Source organism: Arachis ipaensis, chromosome B9 (assembly GCF_059453495.1).
Source record: "Arachis ipaensis isolate K30076 ecotype BB chromosome B9, ASM5945349v1, whole genome shotgun sequence".
In the NCBI taxonomy this organism is placed as follows: Eukaryota; Viridiplantae; Streptophyta; class Magnoliopsida; order Fabales; family Fabaceae; genus Arachis; species Arachis ipaensis.
The window spans coordinates 131007984-131025257 of record NC_142444.1 but is presented as its reverse complement, the minus strand read 5'-3'; the positions used below and the strand labels follow the sequence as shown (position 1 = coordinate 131025257).

General features: G+C 32.5%; 1 protein-coding gene across 1 annotated transcript; it reads right to left on the bottom strand.

The window, feature by feature from the left end:
- Positions 1-13266: 13266 nt before the first annotated feature.
- LOC148546335 (protein FAR1-RELATED SEQUENCE 1-like) lies at positions 13267-14304 on the bottom strand. Its single transcript, XM_088499190.1, has one exon. It carries the CDS (start codon positions 14302-14304, stop codon positions 13267-13269), a length of 1038 nt encoding a protein of 345 aa, XP_088355316.1.
- Positions 14305-17274: the final 2970 nt, after the last annotated feature.

Below are 17274 nucleotides of genomic sequence, written 5' to 3'. Positions count from 1 at the left end.
CAAGATCCAAGGCCAGTTTGTGTGGCGGAGAAAGGGATGGAAGAAATGAGAGGCGTTAAGGGGTCAAGAATGGAGTTGCTGGTGGCGGAGGAGTAGAGGAGAGAGAGTGTGAGGGGAGGGCGGAGGAGAGTGGCGGTGTTGAAGTTGAACAAGAAGAGGAAAAAGCTGGGTTTTCTCACTAGGAAGAGACATTGGAGGTGGGGGTGCGGGTGCGGGTGGGGGTGGGGGAGGAGCTTTTTGTTTTTGTTTTTGTTTTTTATTTTTTTATTAATAGTTAAGGGTAATTTGGTTAAAAAATAAAATTGAGATAAAAAAGGATGATTTTATAATGTTTTGTAACGTTGGGATGATTTTAATAACAAAAAAAAGTCGGAGACGATTTTGATTTTCACCCCAAACCTTAGGGACGATTTCAGTACTTAACCCTTAAAAAAAATTATATATTTAAAATTTTTGTATCTATAAGTTATAAGTTGTAGATATTAAATCAAATCTTGGATCAATTTAAGAGTACGATTTTACGAATTTCATTTCGATAGAATGGGGAATTTACCAAGGCTATATTTTAATGTTGAGTTGGAACATAAAATTTGACGCTTTCTCTAAGAAATATATTAACAAATAAATAAAAATATTTAAAAAATATCTACTGCATATAATTCTTTAGATTTGTAATTTTATAATAAGAAGTCGCTTGGCATAACCTTAAATTCTTTTAGTGAAAAGTGAAAACACTGCTTCAAAAAATGTAGACAATAAGGATAAGCCGTGGGCTTTATGTGCGTAATTCAAAGTTTCACTCCTTTTAAAAAATTAAAATATATGGTTCTAATAATGTTGATAGTTCATATGATAATTAACAGTATATTTTTCACTCCCTTTCTCTTTTGAGTACACTAAGGGCCATATCCTTATATAGAAAATATGGAAGAACATGGGATTATTGCTATTTTGGAGCGACACAAAAATATAACATATTCTATATAGGAAAGTGTTGTTTTTGTTAGGCACGCAATTGCTGCCTTCGGCGATCTTTACACACAAATCGAAAGAGTCTCATTAATAAAATAAAATAGAACCTATATTATAGGATTAAATTAAACAATAATTTCTTTTTATTGATAGTACATCTCTGAGTCTTAACCTTAAATTATGTGAACTCCAATGAGATATTTGATAGTTAAAAATATTGTTTATAATAAACTTAGAGTATATTATAGAGTCATTTTATTTAATATGGACTGATATTTGGTATAATGTACAATAATTATGTTATAATTGTATATTTTATTGGTGAATAAATTATTATTTATACTCATGAAATATGAAAACGCTGACATATGTACCTATGATAAATTGAAATTGATTTTGTATCCATCAAAGAAGTTCTCTGTGTGACAAAAATACCTTATTTTGATTATCCATTTGCTTCGTTATTATCCGAATCTACTTAGCACTCCAACCCCTCCAAAACCTTATCTACGCCCTATCTATCTTGATCGGAGAATTACAAGCAAAAATGAACTTTAACACAAACCCTTTAACAACATTACCACCACCACCACCATCACCATCATCATCACTTCCTTTTGAATCAGGATAGCAGGGTAGTCACTGGCTAATGCTTGTTTCATCAGCTTGATGTGAAAAAACACATCCTTCGTATCAAAATTAGCTTGTGCATAGCTATGGAAACAACAAAATAAATCATCAAGAAAAGATAAAGTGCAATGAAGACGGAAAAGATTCATCTTTGGTAATTACTTGATATTTCCACATTCTAAAAAAGTGAAATTCTAAAGGTTATAACAAAGTAACATTAAATCGAGAAATACCACCCTTCTCCCACCCAAAAAAAAAAATTAAAACCATCCTTTTATTTTTGGTCACTTGAAGTTCCTGAATTGCAAAAGAAGGAAATGAAAAAAAAAAAAAGAAGCTGATTGAGTTTATAATATTAAAGCAAACAAAACCCAGAAAAAGAAAGTGTAAAAATTAAGAAAAAAATATTGAAAAACTCCCATTTCTTGTTTTACTTCACTTAAAGTTCCTAAAATTGTGAAAAATGCAGACATGAGGGGTATGATTCAGATCAAGAAAATGGGGTTTTTAGAATTCGAAAAAAGATCGAAACTTTAGCATTGAATTCCAGTTCATACCTCAGTAACAGCGAATTGTACATAGCCCCACACAACGTTCTGTGACCCTTCAATCTTCAAAGAATTTGTAGAAAAAGAAGAAGAGAAAAGTGGATCCCTTGTAGTATTGGCGTTTTGAATGTTGAGAGTGTTCTTGAGTGACGCAATGGCTTCAGAAATATTTTTTGAGAGCTTCTGAAGCTTCTTATGTACGATAGAGTTGTTGGAGTCTTTGGTTGAGTTGGTGGAAGAGGCGGTGGTGGAAGAAAAAGAAAAGGGAGGATTGAGTGCAGTGAGTCATTCGAATCTTTGGTGGGAGCATATGAAGATCTTTGGGTGCCACTTAGGTTTGGATAATAATGAAGTAAGTGCATAACTAAAATAGGGTATTTTTGTCACACGGAATGCATCTTCTGTGGGTAGAAAATTAGTTTCGATTTATCATGGGTACATATGTCAGTATTCTCATCTTTCATGGGTACAAATGGTAATTTATTCTTTTACTAGTATATTAAAATTAACAGAAATTGTTGCCTGCAATTTATAAACAACAAGAAAAGACAAAAAAAATTAAAAACTGGAGAGAACGATTATTGCATTGACGTAAAAAAAATTTTAAAAAGAAGAAAACAGAGGCTTGATGTATAGTGGGATGACTTGATATATGGTGGGAGCCACTTGTCAAAAAAAATCTGAATCTCAGCAACTACGAATAAGGATTAAATGATGGAGAATTCGCGTCCAATTTACAGTTTCTTCTCTTTCTCTTCTTTATTTTTGTTTCTCTGGTGTTTTTATTTTTGTTGTTCTTGTATTCTATTTTTTTTAAAATCATGAGAAAAGAACAAGTGATAAAATTAGTTTTAAGAGTATATTATAATTGTTAAATTTTATTTCAGATATTCGAAGGTGTAAGATTTATGTGTGAGAATTCATGTGATATTATTGTTCCTTTATAATATTATTTAAGTAACTAAAAAGTATAATTTGTGAAAGGATAGATCCCTAAATAATGAATAGAGTGACTAGTGTTGTGTACAGATATCCTATAATAATATTTGGAGGATTCATACAATTTGAAACAAAATATGTCACTGATGAAACAACGATGTAAGAAATATTTTCAATATATCATGAAAGTCCATCACAAGAGTCTGTCATCGAGCAATATGTTGAGTCCAACTAGGGATGGCAAAAAAATCCGCACCCACAGATACCTGCGGAGATTACCTACGATGGAGAGGTTAACAGAGACCTGCAAAATTTCCATGGGGACGAGACCTATCCCATGAATAAATGGGAATGGGGTGCGGATTGAGGTATCTGCTACATGGGGACATGTGAAATTCCTGCAAAAGAAAATTTACTTAAATGTCCTTGTATATATAAGTTATGTAAGTAATAACTCTAATTCATTTTATTCTAATTTATATGTTGAAATTTTTGTATATGTTATTATTATATTAAATTCGTATTTGAATTATGTTTGATTTGATATATTTAGTTGAATTATATAGGATTTTATTATGGTTGTGTTAATTTTTTAACAAAAAATTAAAACTTAATAATATCCAATTATTCATTGATACTCGTGGGTATCCATTTCTTCTGCAAGGAGAAATAAATGGGGACCTGTGACAGAGATAGGGGGCATTTTACTAAACAGTGAGAAAAAGTAAGAGAAGGGTTCCAACTCCTATGGGGACCCATTGCCATCCTTAATTCAAACAATTGCCTTATGTGGTTGAAAAAGCCGATATGAGATAGATGATCCAAATGTAGATGGCGACGATGTTGATTGCACTAATGAAGCAAATGTAGAAGAAATGAAAAATTCACTAGCAAACTAACATCCATTTGGGGAGCCGTCTTTTATGCGCTCTTTAAACCTTGCTCTTTGAATGCACCAGAGTATCCTGAGTATTCAAATGCTAGTATGTGAATATGATGTTAATAGAGTATGTCTATATTTTATGTACTATAATATGATGATTATATTGTGGTTGCTAATTGTAATGTATAATTCCTTTTTGTGGTATTGTTGCAAACCCATCTGTTGTTGCAGGTGGCATATTTGTTATTGGGATGAAATTCAGTTCTAGAGATCAGAGACTGTGATCGTAACCATTAAAGACTATATGATTCATAGAGGAGTTGACTATCGGGTATACGATTCGGAACCAACGCTATTTTATACCAAATGTATACAATAATATGGAAACAACTGTGATTGGCTTATCAAGGCTAGTTTGATCCGGAAGAAACATTGTTGGAAAATAAGATGTTATAACAAAAGCTATGTATAAAAAGTGATAAAGCCATTAGTAAAAGCTGTGATTGCAGATATATTATAGATGAGTTATGTGTAAAGGTGCAATATGTGATTTCAGATGTTCAGGTAAAGTTCAATTACACGATGAGCTACCGCAAAATATGGTTGGCTAAGCAAAAAGCAATGAAAAAGATATTTGGTGATTGGGAGACCTCATATGAGACTCTGCCGACATGGTTTAAAGCTATGTGTAAAAAAAACCGTTAGCAGCTGTACAGTTCGAAACTGTGCTTATCTATCAAGGAGATGAGTTGGCTCAGGATATCCGAGTCTTATAGTGAGTATTTTAGAATTTTTAACTTTGTATTAGATCATTCAAGCATTGCAAATTAGTTGTGCAGGTAAACAGCACATACGTATATGAAAAATATAAGGGAGTTCTTATGGTTGCAGTATCACAGGATGGCAACGGAAATATTGTGCCTATTGTCTTTACCATTGACGAAAGGGAGATTGCTGACGTGTCGTACTTTTTTCTTTCTAATTTGAGAAGATATGTCGTGACTCGAGATGGTGTAGGTATTTTTTCTGATCGCCATGAGTCTATTAGTTCAACCATATCCCGTAGCAATGGAGCATGGAATCTTTCGAGAGCTATCCATATGCATTGTATCAAGCACACAACAGCGAACATTTTAAGTAAGTTCAAGACAACGTACTTACAAAAGCTTATTATAAACATAGGTAAATAACATTTAGCATTATAGTAGTTAGAACATTTTTCATAGTGGATAAATGCCTAATAGTTGTTTTTTGAAACGGTCTATTCTAAAACAATCCATGAATTTAATATGTGATAACAACAACTACATGATCGGGCCGACGTATATACCCCATGGTTGGATAGGATCCCTCTCCATCAGTGTTCTTTGGCATTTGATGGTATGCATAGATGGGGTTATATGACCACAAATCTGGTTGAGTGTATCAATAGGATCTTAAAAGGGATACGCAATCTTCCAGTGACAACGCTTGTTAGAGCCACTTTTTACAAACTCAATGAGTTGTTCACCAGAAAGAAGGTTGAGGCCGAGGCTCACATTAATGTTGGACATATTTTTTCTAAAGTTGTTATGAATTTATTATTAGACTTGAAGCAAATCAGTGAGCATCAGAAAACATTCAAGTTAGTATGTTTGATAGGCGGAATGAGGTGTTCAAGGTCCATGAGATGCCATCCAGTTTGGAGTACACAGTCGATCTACCAGACAGCACATAACATTTATTAAATTTAATTTTTAAAGGTAAAATTTTTATTATTTTAATATATAAAATTTACAAATTTTTATATACTAATTTTACATTGGGTAGACCTGGTTTGTTTCGGGTTACTTTTAGGTCGAGTTAAAATAAACTCGGTTGCCTTTTAAGGCCGGGTCCAGGTCTACTTAAACCTGGCCTGACCCGACCCACGAATACTCCTAACTGTGATTATGGTGATTTTCAGGTGGATCGAATTCCATGTCACCATATGTTTGCATGTTGTACAAACTAGCGCCTTGATTGGTAAGTATATGTCAATAAGGTTTGTCGGATGGATAATGTTAGAAAGGTCTATAGAGCCAGGTTTAAGCCATTGGAAAACCTAACTACTTGGCTATGGGATGAAGGACCAAGGATGATACCTAATCCTAACCTCAGGCGAGTGTGCAAAGGGCGTCCAAAAATGACTCGTTTCTTGAATTAAATGGACATGAACAAGATGCTTACTCCAAGCAGTACAGACTATGTGGTGCGGAGAATCACAGTGGTAATAGATGTCCTCATAGGGTGATGAGCGGATATTTTATACGCTTTTTGGCATCATTTTCATATTGTTTTAGTTATGTTTTGTTTGAGTTTTATTATGTTTTCATAGGTTTTAGTGCAAAATTCACATTTTTGGATTCTAATTTGAGTTGTTGTGTTTTATGGTAATTTCAGGTAATTTCTAGCTAAAATTGAGGAGTTTTGGCAAAGTCTGATTCAGATGCAAGGAAAGCGTAGCAGATACTGTCAGAATCTAACCTCCGAGCACTCAAACGAGCATTTCTAGAGCTACAGAGGTCCAAATGACACGTTCTCAACGGTGTTGAAAAGCTAACTTCCAGAATTTTTTAGCAATATATAATGGTTTTCACTTTTTTTCGAAGTAACCTGCCCATATTGGGCGTTGAACGCTAAAGAGCTACCCCCTGACTGGCGTTCAACGCCCCAAGGAGATAAGCCAGCGTTGAACGCCCAAGAACCACCCCCTTTGGGGCGTTCAACACCTACCAAGAAGCAAGGCAGCGCCAATCACCCCCTAATGGGCGTTCAACGCCCATTCCTCAAAGTTGGACGCCAAGCTCAGCCCAAGTACTCAACCAAAGTGGGCCCAATGATGAATTTTCGCACTTCTAGTCTAGTTTGTCATACATTTTGTACTTCTTAGTTATTATATTAGTATTTAAAGGAGAAGATCACCCATGTTTAGGATCTTCTGCCTCATCTTTACATTCTTTGCGTTTTACATTACTTTCTGTAAAAGTATGAGCAACTAAACCTTCTAAGTTAGGGTTAGGAGCTCTGTTGATTTTCATGGATTAATAATATTACTATTCTATTTCAATACACGTTTGATTCCATTCTCTTGTGTACTTTCGTTCTTCATCTCATGAATTGAGGATGACTTGTGACAATCATCCTTGTTCTATTTCAATACATGTTTGATTCCATTCTAATGTGGCCCTCACTTTTTTTTGGCAAACTATCAATTTGCCCCCACTATTTGGACTTATTGACCGGATCCGGCAATTTCGGTTTTAATGGGCCATTTTAAAAAAAAAACACCAATACTAGGTCAATATTAAAAAAATAGGAGTATATATTAGTGTAATTATGTTTGTTAATTTAAAAAATATAAAATTTATGTTTGGTATTAGACATTAACATCTCTAAACTTAAAAATATAATGTTCAAGAAGATGGATGAGTGGGGTTTCCAGCAATAGAAAGAGGGAGAATGAGGGCAAAATTGGAAAAATACTAAAATGTAAAAGGTATATAGTTATATACTCTATATTATAGTTTTTTAATATCATTTTTGTTATATTTTTAACTCTTTTTTTTTACTTTCCTACCTTGAGAGGTAAAAAAGTTATTTACATATTTTAATATATATTTTATATAATTAATTTGAGTTGGTTAAGTGGTTAGTTTATTTATCCATTTGAGTAAGTATTGAAAATTTGAATCTCTCATTGTGTATGCAACAATTCATTGGCTAGTAACAAACTTTTGAATGAAACTTAGACTTACGATAAATTAGTCTTTAGTCTATCGAATTAGAAAATATTGTGAAAAAATAAAATATATATGTTATATTTTGATATATATTTTATATAAATAACTTGTGGATGGTTTGTTTTTTCATGTAACATGTTTATATAATTTGCATTGTAACTCAAAAGTTACAGCTACGGGGTTATAGATGAATTTTGTAGTAGTGTTATAGTATTTCTCTTTATTATCCAACCAAACGTACCCTAGCTATAAATAAGTTACAAGTATTTTATAAATATTATCATTCTGAACAAGGAATGAAAGTAACAAAGTATTGATTCATGACTGGGAGATAATAACCTTTTCTAAACTTAATAAGCCTTATTGTGTCCATGTTTGTTCGCTATCGAATAATGGCAAATGTGTGTATAATGTTTTCATACACTAAATGCATCAAAATCAAATTCACTATTGTTAATAGATTTGAAATATTTAACGATATATCAATACTTAACTAAATAGCAATATAAAGAATGGTCTAATTACGTTACAAACTGTAGCTAAAATTATGGTTTTGTGACCAAGTCTTTTGTACCTCATTTTAATTTCTTAAAACTTTGTTTTATTTTTTATTTTTTTTTTTTGTGTAGTCCTCAATGATTCGAATAAATCTTTTTATTCCAACCAAGAAAATAACCTTAATGTAACAATTTTAAATTTTCAAAAGAAAAAAGGCAAACAAATGTATCTAAGCATAATATATATATATATATATATATATATATATATATATTGATGTGCAACTAAATTTTTTCAAATTTATTTGTTCAAGTTACAAGGTACGTGAGGGATAATTAATATACACAAGATGGAAATCAAACAAAGAATAGTGGGCAGTCAGAGGTGTAACATTATTAACCAATGTATATATCTCAAATCATTATTGTCTCCTAACACTTCATCATATCATATAACTATTTAAAAAAAAAAAAAAAAAAAAAAAGAGAGGAGAGAATAGTGTTGCCAGGGTAAGAATCAGAGCCACTTTAATGCAATTCTCAGTCACACGGATCAGAACTCCATTATACATTTGGAAAGTTTTGAAGTATATCGTTATACTGATATTTTAATAAATTTTAATCGTTAATCTTTTAATTATATATTATATATTTTTTATATTAAAATTAATAATTAAAAATTATAAAAATATCAGTGTATCGATACATTTAAAAATTTTCTTATACCTTCACTGTGTTATGGAAAAAGAGAGAATTAGTCCCACTATTATCACAATTAACAAGTTTGTGTAGTGCTGCTATCCAACTAGCTAGATTAAACATATGTTACTTTATCTTATTCAAAGAATTTTATAATCATCATAGAACACTAAACTAGTTTCAATAAATTTTAATAAGGTGGCCGTTTTTTGGAGTTCAAATTATTCCTCCCAATCTAGTGGGGAAGTAATTTTACTATTTTTTTAAAGGCTATTATATATCTAATGGGTTCACAGACAAAACTAAATGCAGGGAAACCGAAAATGTGGTTGAGTCTATGTATAATAAATTTTCAACTATATTAAATGTATATTAAAATTAACTATCAAATTAGTTATTGTATTTTTTTAAGTATATAAATTTTGAAATAATTTAAATCAAAATCTAACTTCATGGTATAACTACTATATTATAATCAAATAGTTCTAAACTCTATTTATAATCAAACATGCTTAAAGTAAGTAATCAAACTCAAAAATTCAAATTCAAATTCATGTTATAATCAGGTTGGGAATCTATGTGAGAGACAATTCATGCATGATTTTCATGATGAACAAAATCAGAATAAACAACTCCATTTTTTCACCCAAAGAGTAATTTAAATGAAATTTATTTTTATTTATTTATTTTTTATAACTTATATAATATGTAGAATCCAATATTCAGGACCTGAGAATTTGAGTTTTCAATGGAGCACTTAAGAATATCATATGGTAATAGATTAGAAAAGAAGACTACAATTCCAATGAAAAATAAATAGACTATCAGTTAAAGGCTGATTTTTTTTAATATAGAAAGAAGAAGGTGATTGCTCATTTGTGATAGAATTCATAGCCTGTATATGTGACCAATACAATATAGACATGTGGTATCATTAATTCTAGTCAATTAATAATTAAAAAATTTTAAAATCTTAAAATTTAATGTATTTTAAAAGTGTATTAATTATTATTTGTATACAAATACGAATACGTATATACTTTAATCATATATGATTAACTATGGTTAAGTATTTTTATTTATTAAAATTAATACAAAATTAAAATAAAAAATATCTTCTCTTTCTTATCAGCGTTATCTTCTTCCCAAAACACATACTAGTTATTATTTTTTGTTCTAACTTAGACCCCTGAACACCCAATCCTTCCGATCTGAACTTCTCCACCATCGCCGTTCATCGCCGCCGTTCACCACCGCTCACCGACACCGCCAGATCCCTTCTATCTCACAGGCATTCGTCGATCTCCATTTCTATCGCCCGTCGTTAGCGTCCTCTGTTTCCGCCTCCAACAGCAGTGTCGCTGCCGTCTCTCACGTTCTAAGCCTCCGTGACCTATTGTTTGCCGCCTCCGATCCACACCGCGTAACGGCGTTCTCCATCACCGTCGCTGACTTCCACACCCCTGATATTAGGTTAGGTGTTCATCGTCTGTTCAAACAATGAATTTCATTTATTTTGGTTATTGGGCTTGTTTCTTGCATGTTCAAACGGTCAGTTTTATTTTATTGATTTTTTTATGGAACAAATTCTCTGCCATGGATACAATTTTTCGAGCTCTATGTCTACTATATAGATTGATCAATTAAATTTGTAGTATATGTATGATTGACTCTGGAATCTGAAGTAATTACTCGCCTAATTAGAATTATCTTTTCAGTTGTTGAGCCAGTATAAGTTCATTGTTGAAGGCTGCTTCATCATTTACATTCTTAATTTTTTTTATCTAATTTAATTTAGTTGTGTTTGTCTTCCATCTCTCATGTCTACAGTCATTTAAAATATTTTCTATTCAGTTTAAGTGTATTTTTTCCTTGATTATCATGAGTAGAGATGTTATTAGTTTCAATCCATCACATCTCCATTGCCAATCTACAAACCACACCCAAATAAAAAGGAGAAAGAGTTAGCAAAATTAACCTTTTTTCTTTTTAGTACTGTACAGACAAATGCTAATTTTACTTTCAGTCGACCAAAATTACCTATTTTTGTGAATTAGTCTGTGTGCAAGCCAGAAGGAGCATTGTAGGCTACGGCTTAAATTTGGAGAAAGAGAAGAAGTTGGGGATCAATTATTTTTTTGTATCGTATTTAAATGAGAAGTATTTGAAGTTTTTCACTCTTAAAACTGATTAATAACGTATTATTTATTTATTATCATCATTATTATTAAACACAATGATAAAGTAAAATATTATCTCATTTAAGAGTTTTTTCAAGGTTGAAAAGTTAAATTATATATTATTTACTTAAATAATAATACTCATAGTCAACAAATATTTTTAATATACGTATAATTATTAACAAATATTTTTTATGTATTTGTATTATTTTTTATATTTAATAAAAAAAATTATCACATAATTTTACCAGTATTACTTTTTTAAAATTATTTTTTTAAAAAAATATTCTAAAAACAAATAAATAATTTCTGTTTTAAAATTTGAATTGAACTTGATTAGTATCAGAATAATTACTGATTGTCATCATTCAAGTATAAAGGCAATAAATTAAATTAATGTAGTAACGTATTAATAATCATACAAATAAATAATCATTATTTAATATTTATTTCCACCATTGAAGTATAAAGTGATAATGTATTAATAATTTAATAAGGTATGTTTAAAGACAATAAATTAAATTAATGTATCTTTAAATGAAAATACCGAAATAGTTATTTTTCAAAATCAAAAAATTATAAAGACATTAATTTGAGGCATAAAATCAATGGTTTTAATTGTATTATGCCACTAAATATGTATGGATCATAATTTGAGAAAGGTGTGGGTAGATTTAAAAAAATTTAATATTTGCATGCTTATCTAACTCATCATGAAATTGAATATGTACACATATTAATAAGTCATTCATTCAATTGAATACATTCACCCATGAATTTATCATGATTTTGAGCCATTAATTAAATTAAATTTATTCACATGCATGAGTCTATCATAAAATTAAAATATTTATTAAAAACAGATATTAAAAACTTGCAAAATATAAAAATAAGAAAACTTAATTTCAAATTCCAAAATCAGATATTAAAAACTGCACATAATAATTTCAACAATTCTATCACATTGTTCCAAAAAAATTTATGCAATAACCTTATATATACGTTAACAATATATTACTACTTGATATATGCAATAATAAATTATTATAAATAAATGATTTATTTCTTTTTAAAAAAAAGACCTTAGTAATTTATTAATACGTTACAAGTAAGTTGTTATTGCAATTATGAGTTATGCATTAATTGTTGATTCATTCAATTAATTGTTTCATGGTCAATCTCCTTCGTAATTACTTTATTGTCAATTCTGGAGGATCAATCTGTGGTCAATAATTATTTTATGATTTAATTAATTTTTTATTTTATAACTAAACCTCACATCAATATATTATTAATATCGTGTAACAGGTTCTGAGTAATCGAAGATATAAAAAATTGATACACATATTAATAAGTCATTCATTCAATTGATCCATTCACCCATAAATTCATCATAAATTTGAGCCATTGTATGGATGATAAGGTGGAACGAAAAATCTTAGAAATGTAGGATACACAGGTAATCCATTCAAATGCTGATTCTGGAGCTTCACAGGATCTATTGAATTAGGTTGACATGTTTTTCCAGTATCATGGTTATTTGGTTGTCCACTCTAAAAAAGTACACGCAACAAAATTTTAATATTTTATTAGTAAAAAAATACTACTATTATATGTGTATTCCATTTAGGATACGAACCTTATGCGCATTACGTATATTAGAACACCTTCGCTTATACTTTTTGGACTTTAAACTTGTGTCAACAACTCTTGTATCCTACATACAGGCATCTCACATGACATGATTAAGTAAGTACAATTTTAACTAAATAAAAACAAAATATATATTAATGAAGTCTAAAAGTAAAATGTATATATAATAAAATAGCTACAAATTACTGTTTTTTTTTTTTAAAAAATTTACAAAAGTTATATACAAGACTTCAAGTTCACATTAACATACCTTGGTAGCCTTAACTCCATTCTTATTTTTTTGTGTAGCTAATTTATTTGTTCCATTGTCATTAAAATATCTGTGATCTACACTCTGAACATTGCTGTCATCATTGCTTTAGTGATTTATTTCTTCTTCAGAATAACTCTACAATACAATAAAATACATTAGACAATATTTAAATACATAGATAAATAATCTTTAAAAATTTTGATAAAACAGAAAATTAAAATTACCTTCTCATCATTGAGTTCATCACTCGATTAGTGATGACCAGTATGTAGGACGTCTCTACTGTATAATTCTGGACACCTTCGAATCGTATGACCACAACGTGTACAATGAGAACACTTACGAGATTTTATTGCCCATCTATTTTGACGAGGGGCTCCCTTTGTCTTCACAACAGTTGGGTCACCGACCATACACGCATTAGAAAGAACATTGGAGTCAGGATCGCGTCTCTTTTTAAGTTTTTGGATTAGTCCAAAAATGTCATCTCTAATCTCCATGAAGTCATCTCGGTTCTTTGATGCCGACTCACATAATGTGAAGCATAGTGTTGCTAGAGCACCATATCTAATACCAGCAATATTTTCAGAGTTAGTTTCTGCGGATGTAACTGAACATATATAATCCTTCTTAGCATTTTTAGTCCACCTCGTGCAGACAAGAGTATCAGGAATGATATCGATGTGGTCATGTCTCATAGTACAAAAAATATGACAATATGGAATGCCACGACTTTCAAACAAACGACAATCACAAGCAAATTTTTTAGTGGCTTTATCATATTGTACTTCACATTCCCTCCCGGGTTGCCTATATTTATTTATTCTCACCTTAACTTCATTGTTGTTTACTGAATGTGTAACAACATTTAATTTTCCAGCTTCTTCTATCTCACACCGAACCTCTTTAAACATGCTTTTGGTGAAAATATCGGCTGCTTGCTTCTCAATGTCTTGAAGACACGTGGTCAACACAGGAGTTGTAAACAATGATTTAAAATCGGATAAGAGTTCATTTGTCCGATACTGCGTCAATGCTTCATTAAAGTTGTGTATCAATTCCAAAATATAGCACTTTTTACTAATGTAATTCTTTATCAAGGAGTGGATACCTTCGCATTGTGACGTAGTCCTGATTTCACCGAAAAATTTATCATTTAAATATGAGGAAGCCCACATTTCTTTGATCCCGTATGTCTTTTGCAACCATTCATTCTCAGAAAGTCCGTACTCAGATATCAAGTTATGCCATCTTCTCTCAAACTCTTCAGGAAAAAAATTTCCATACATTAGGTGTTTTAACCCATCTAAGAATTTTGAATTCTTTATAGCTTCACAGGCATTACGGTAGAGATGCCATGCACAAAGACGGTGTGCAGTGTAATACCCGGTCTAACCGAAATTAATTAAATAGTAAATTAAATAGGAGCGAATATGGTTGGAGGATTTGACAATTGGAATTTGATAATTTAAATATGATAATTGGATTCAGTGAATTTTTTCGAGTCAGAAAACATAGTTTTCTACGTAAAAGTGCGCAGTGAAATTTTGACCGGCAGTACCGGCCGAGATCTGTCTGGTACTGCAGTTGAGAAAATTGAGTATAAGTAAATAAGGTTAAGAAAGGAGGAATTTTAATTAGGGAAAGTAGAAATATTTAAAATGCGATTTGGAGCGCTAATCTTAAAGATTTTGGCCCGAAATTGGGCCAACGGACAAAAATAAGTGAACCGGGCCTAAGTGGGCCCAAGACCCAACATATATAAACATTAGTTATGAGCATTTCAGCTCATTTTACCCTAAAGAGAAGGGTTGGGGCACTGAAATTGAGAAGAGAGAAGAGAAGAGAGAAAACCTAACTCTCTTTGATCTTCAAACCACCATAACTTGAGCTACGGAGCTCCGATTGACGAGCCGTTTGCGGCCACGCGTCGCTCTTCTCATCCTCTATAATTCTATCTAAGTTTTGTGGTGAGTATTCCATTCATCTCTGCCCAGTTTTCGAATTTCCCCACTGTTACACGTTTTTGGGTAGTTAGTGTTGAAATCTTGTGATTTTGGGTGTTTAGGGATACTCTAACATGGATTCTAAGTGAGTCCTATCCCTATTTCACATGGGCTGAGGTAAGAAGTACTCAAACCTTTGTGATTTATCATTTTCATGAGCCCTAGGTTGATGTATATATGTGAAATTGGTTATGTTAGTGTATTGGTGATTTTGATGCACAAGTGGGAGATTGGTGTTGCTTGAGGAGCTTTGGTGAGGCTTGGAGCTAAGGTTGGTGGAGACTTTCAAAGAAGAGGCTCAATTGATTTGGCTACAAGAGGTACGGTTTAAGTTTCATTTAAATACCGTGTGGTGTGATGAGAATTCCTAGGCTAGATGCCCCTAGGATTAAGTTTGGATTGTGTAAATGATTGGTGCTAATATGCATAGTTGGTATGTAATGTGAATTAATGATTGGGTTGAAAATTGTGTGGCCTTGTATGCTTGGTATATTGAGAATTGAATGTGTTGGGTAATGAGTATTGATTTGTGGTTTATGCTGTTAAATTGTGAAATTGGGCCGGAGGCCGTGAATTTTGGGCCGGAGGCCGGAAAGAGGTAAGGAAGGTAAGTTGATGTGTGCATTGTATGATGATGCAAGTGATTGGATGAGTTTCAGATAATGAATATATGAATAATTGGGTTGGTTATTGAATAATAAGGTTTGAGGAGTTGAAGTGTGGAATTTGATAATTTTGGGTGAAATTATGTAGATAAGGTATGTTTGGTTTTGGTTGAGATATATTATGTGGTCATATATGTGACTAGGATTATTGATGCCTTGATGGTATGATGATATTGAGTGTGTGTAATGATGATTAATTGGAAATGATATTATTTGAAATTGGGATGAGAAAATATGTATGACATTTCTATGTGTTGTCTCTTAGCCATTTGATTAAGAAATGTTAAATTAGTGGGATGATGTTTTGTGAGTTGTGGTGAAGTGTTGATGTGTGAATTGAGGAGGCTTGATGTTGATTTTGGTACATTTTGATTGATTTCAAAAAGGGTTGAAATTGGCATGTTTCGGTTGATTTCGAAAAGAATTGAAATGGCTTGTTTTGAAAATGGCACCTTGTGGTTTTGTGTGAAAACATGATTTTTGGGCATACTTTGACGGGACATAACTTGGACTCCAGATTTCCGTTTTGTGCGAAACTTGTTTAGATAAGAAATTGGATCCGGGATGTCCATGCCGTTTGAAGAACGGGCGAAAATCGGTTTGAAATGAGAAAGTTATGTCCATCGGAAGATTGGGGGTTTAGTCTGTGAATTCTGCAGCTTTTTAACTTAGAAAATTTTTAGCAGAATGACCCTCCGCGCGTAGGCGCACTTGGCGCGTACGCGCCGATCTTCAAGAAAGCAACATCCGCGCGTGCGCATGCTGTGCGCGGGCGAGTCGATGCGCTGCACCAATTGCCCAGCCATTTTCCAGAGAGTTGCGCCAGAGTTGTGCCAGTTTTGTGCCTGGGGCGCAGTGCACCCACGCGTACGCGTGGCTAACGCTTGCGCGTCGTTTGGCTAATTTTCAATCTACACGTCCGCGTGCATGACGCATACGCGTCGATGAGTTTTGTGGCCATCCACGCGTGCGCATGGAGTACGCGTACGCGTGGCTCTGTTTTCGTGCCAAAGTTGATTTTTGAGTTTTAAAATCAAAATTTTGTACTTCTAAGCCTCCGATCTCACCACCTATGTCTTAAATCATTATGATATGCCTAGCAATGAGAAAATGAGTTAGTGAATGTGGTAACTTGCGAGTGAAGTAAGGGGAAAAGTAATGATCAATGATGATCAAAGATGATTATATGAGATATGGAGGATGACGGTGGAAGTACCGTGTATGCCACGAACCGAAGGGCTGTATTTATTGATAAATGGCAGGTTCTTGATTGAACCATGAGCCGGAAGGCTGAGTTATTGCCGGATACGGCGGAGCCATGTTGATAAATTGGCTAGTTCTGGATTGAACTATGAGCCGGATGGCTGAGTTATTGCCGGGTTACGACAAAGTCATTATGGATTATGGCTGAGTATAAATGCATATATGATAAATGAACGAATATGATAAATGAATAATGATGGAAAATGTTGAATGTAAGTATGCTTGTGTTTTCTCTCTGGTTGTAAGGGTGACAGGGCACCGATACCCTCTAATGGCGACAGGGCGCAGATACCCTCTAATGGCGACAGGGCGCAGATACCCTCCA

Excerpts from the sequence above, each read along its gene's own strand:
- LOC148546335 (XM_088499190.1), bottom strand. The coding sequence starts at position 14,304 with ATGTATGGAAATTTTTTTCCTGAAGAGTTTGAGAGAAGATGGCATAAC.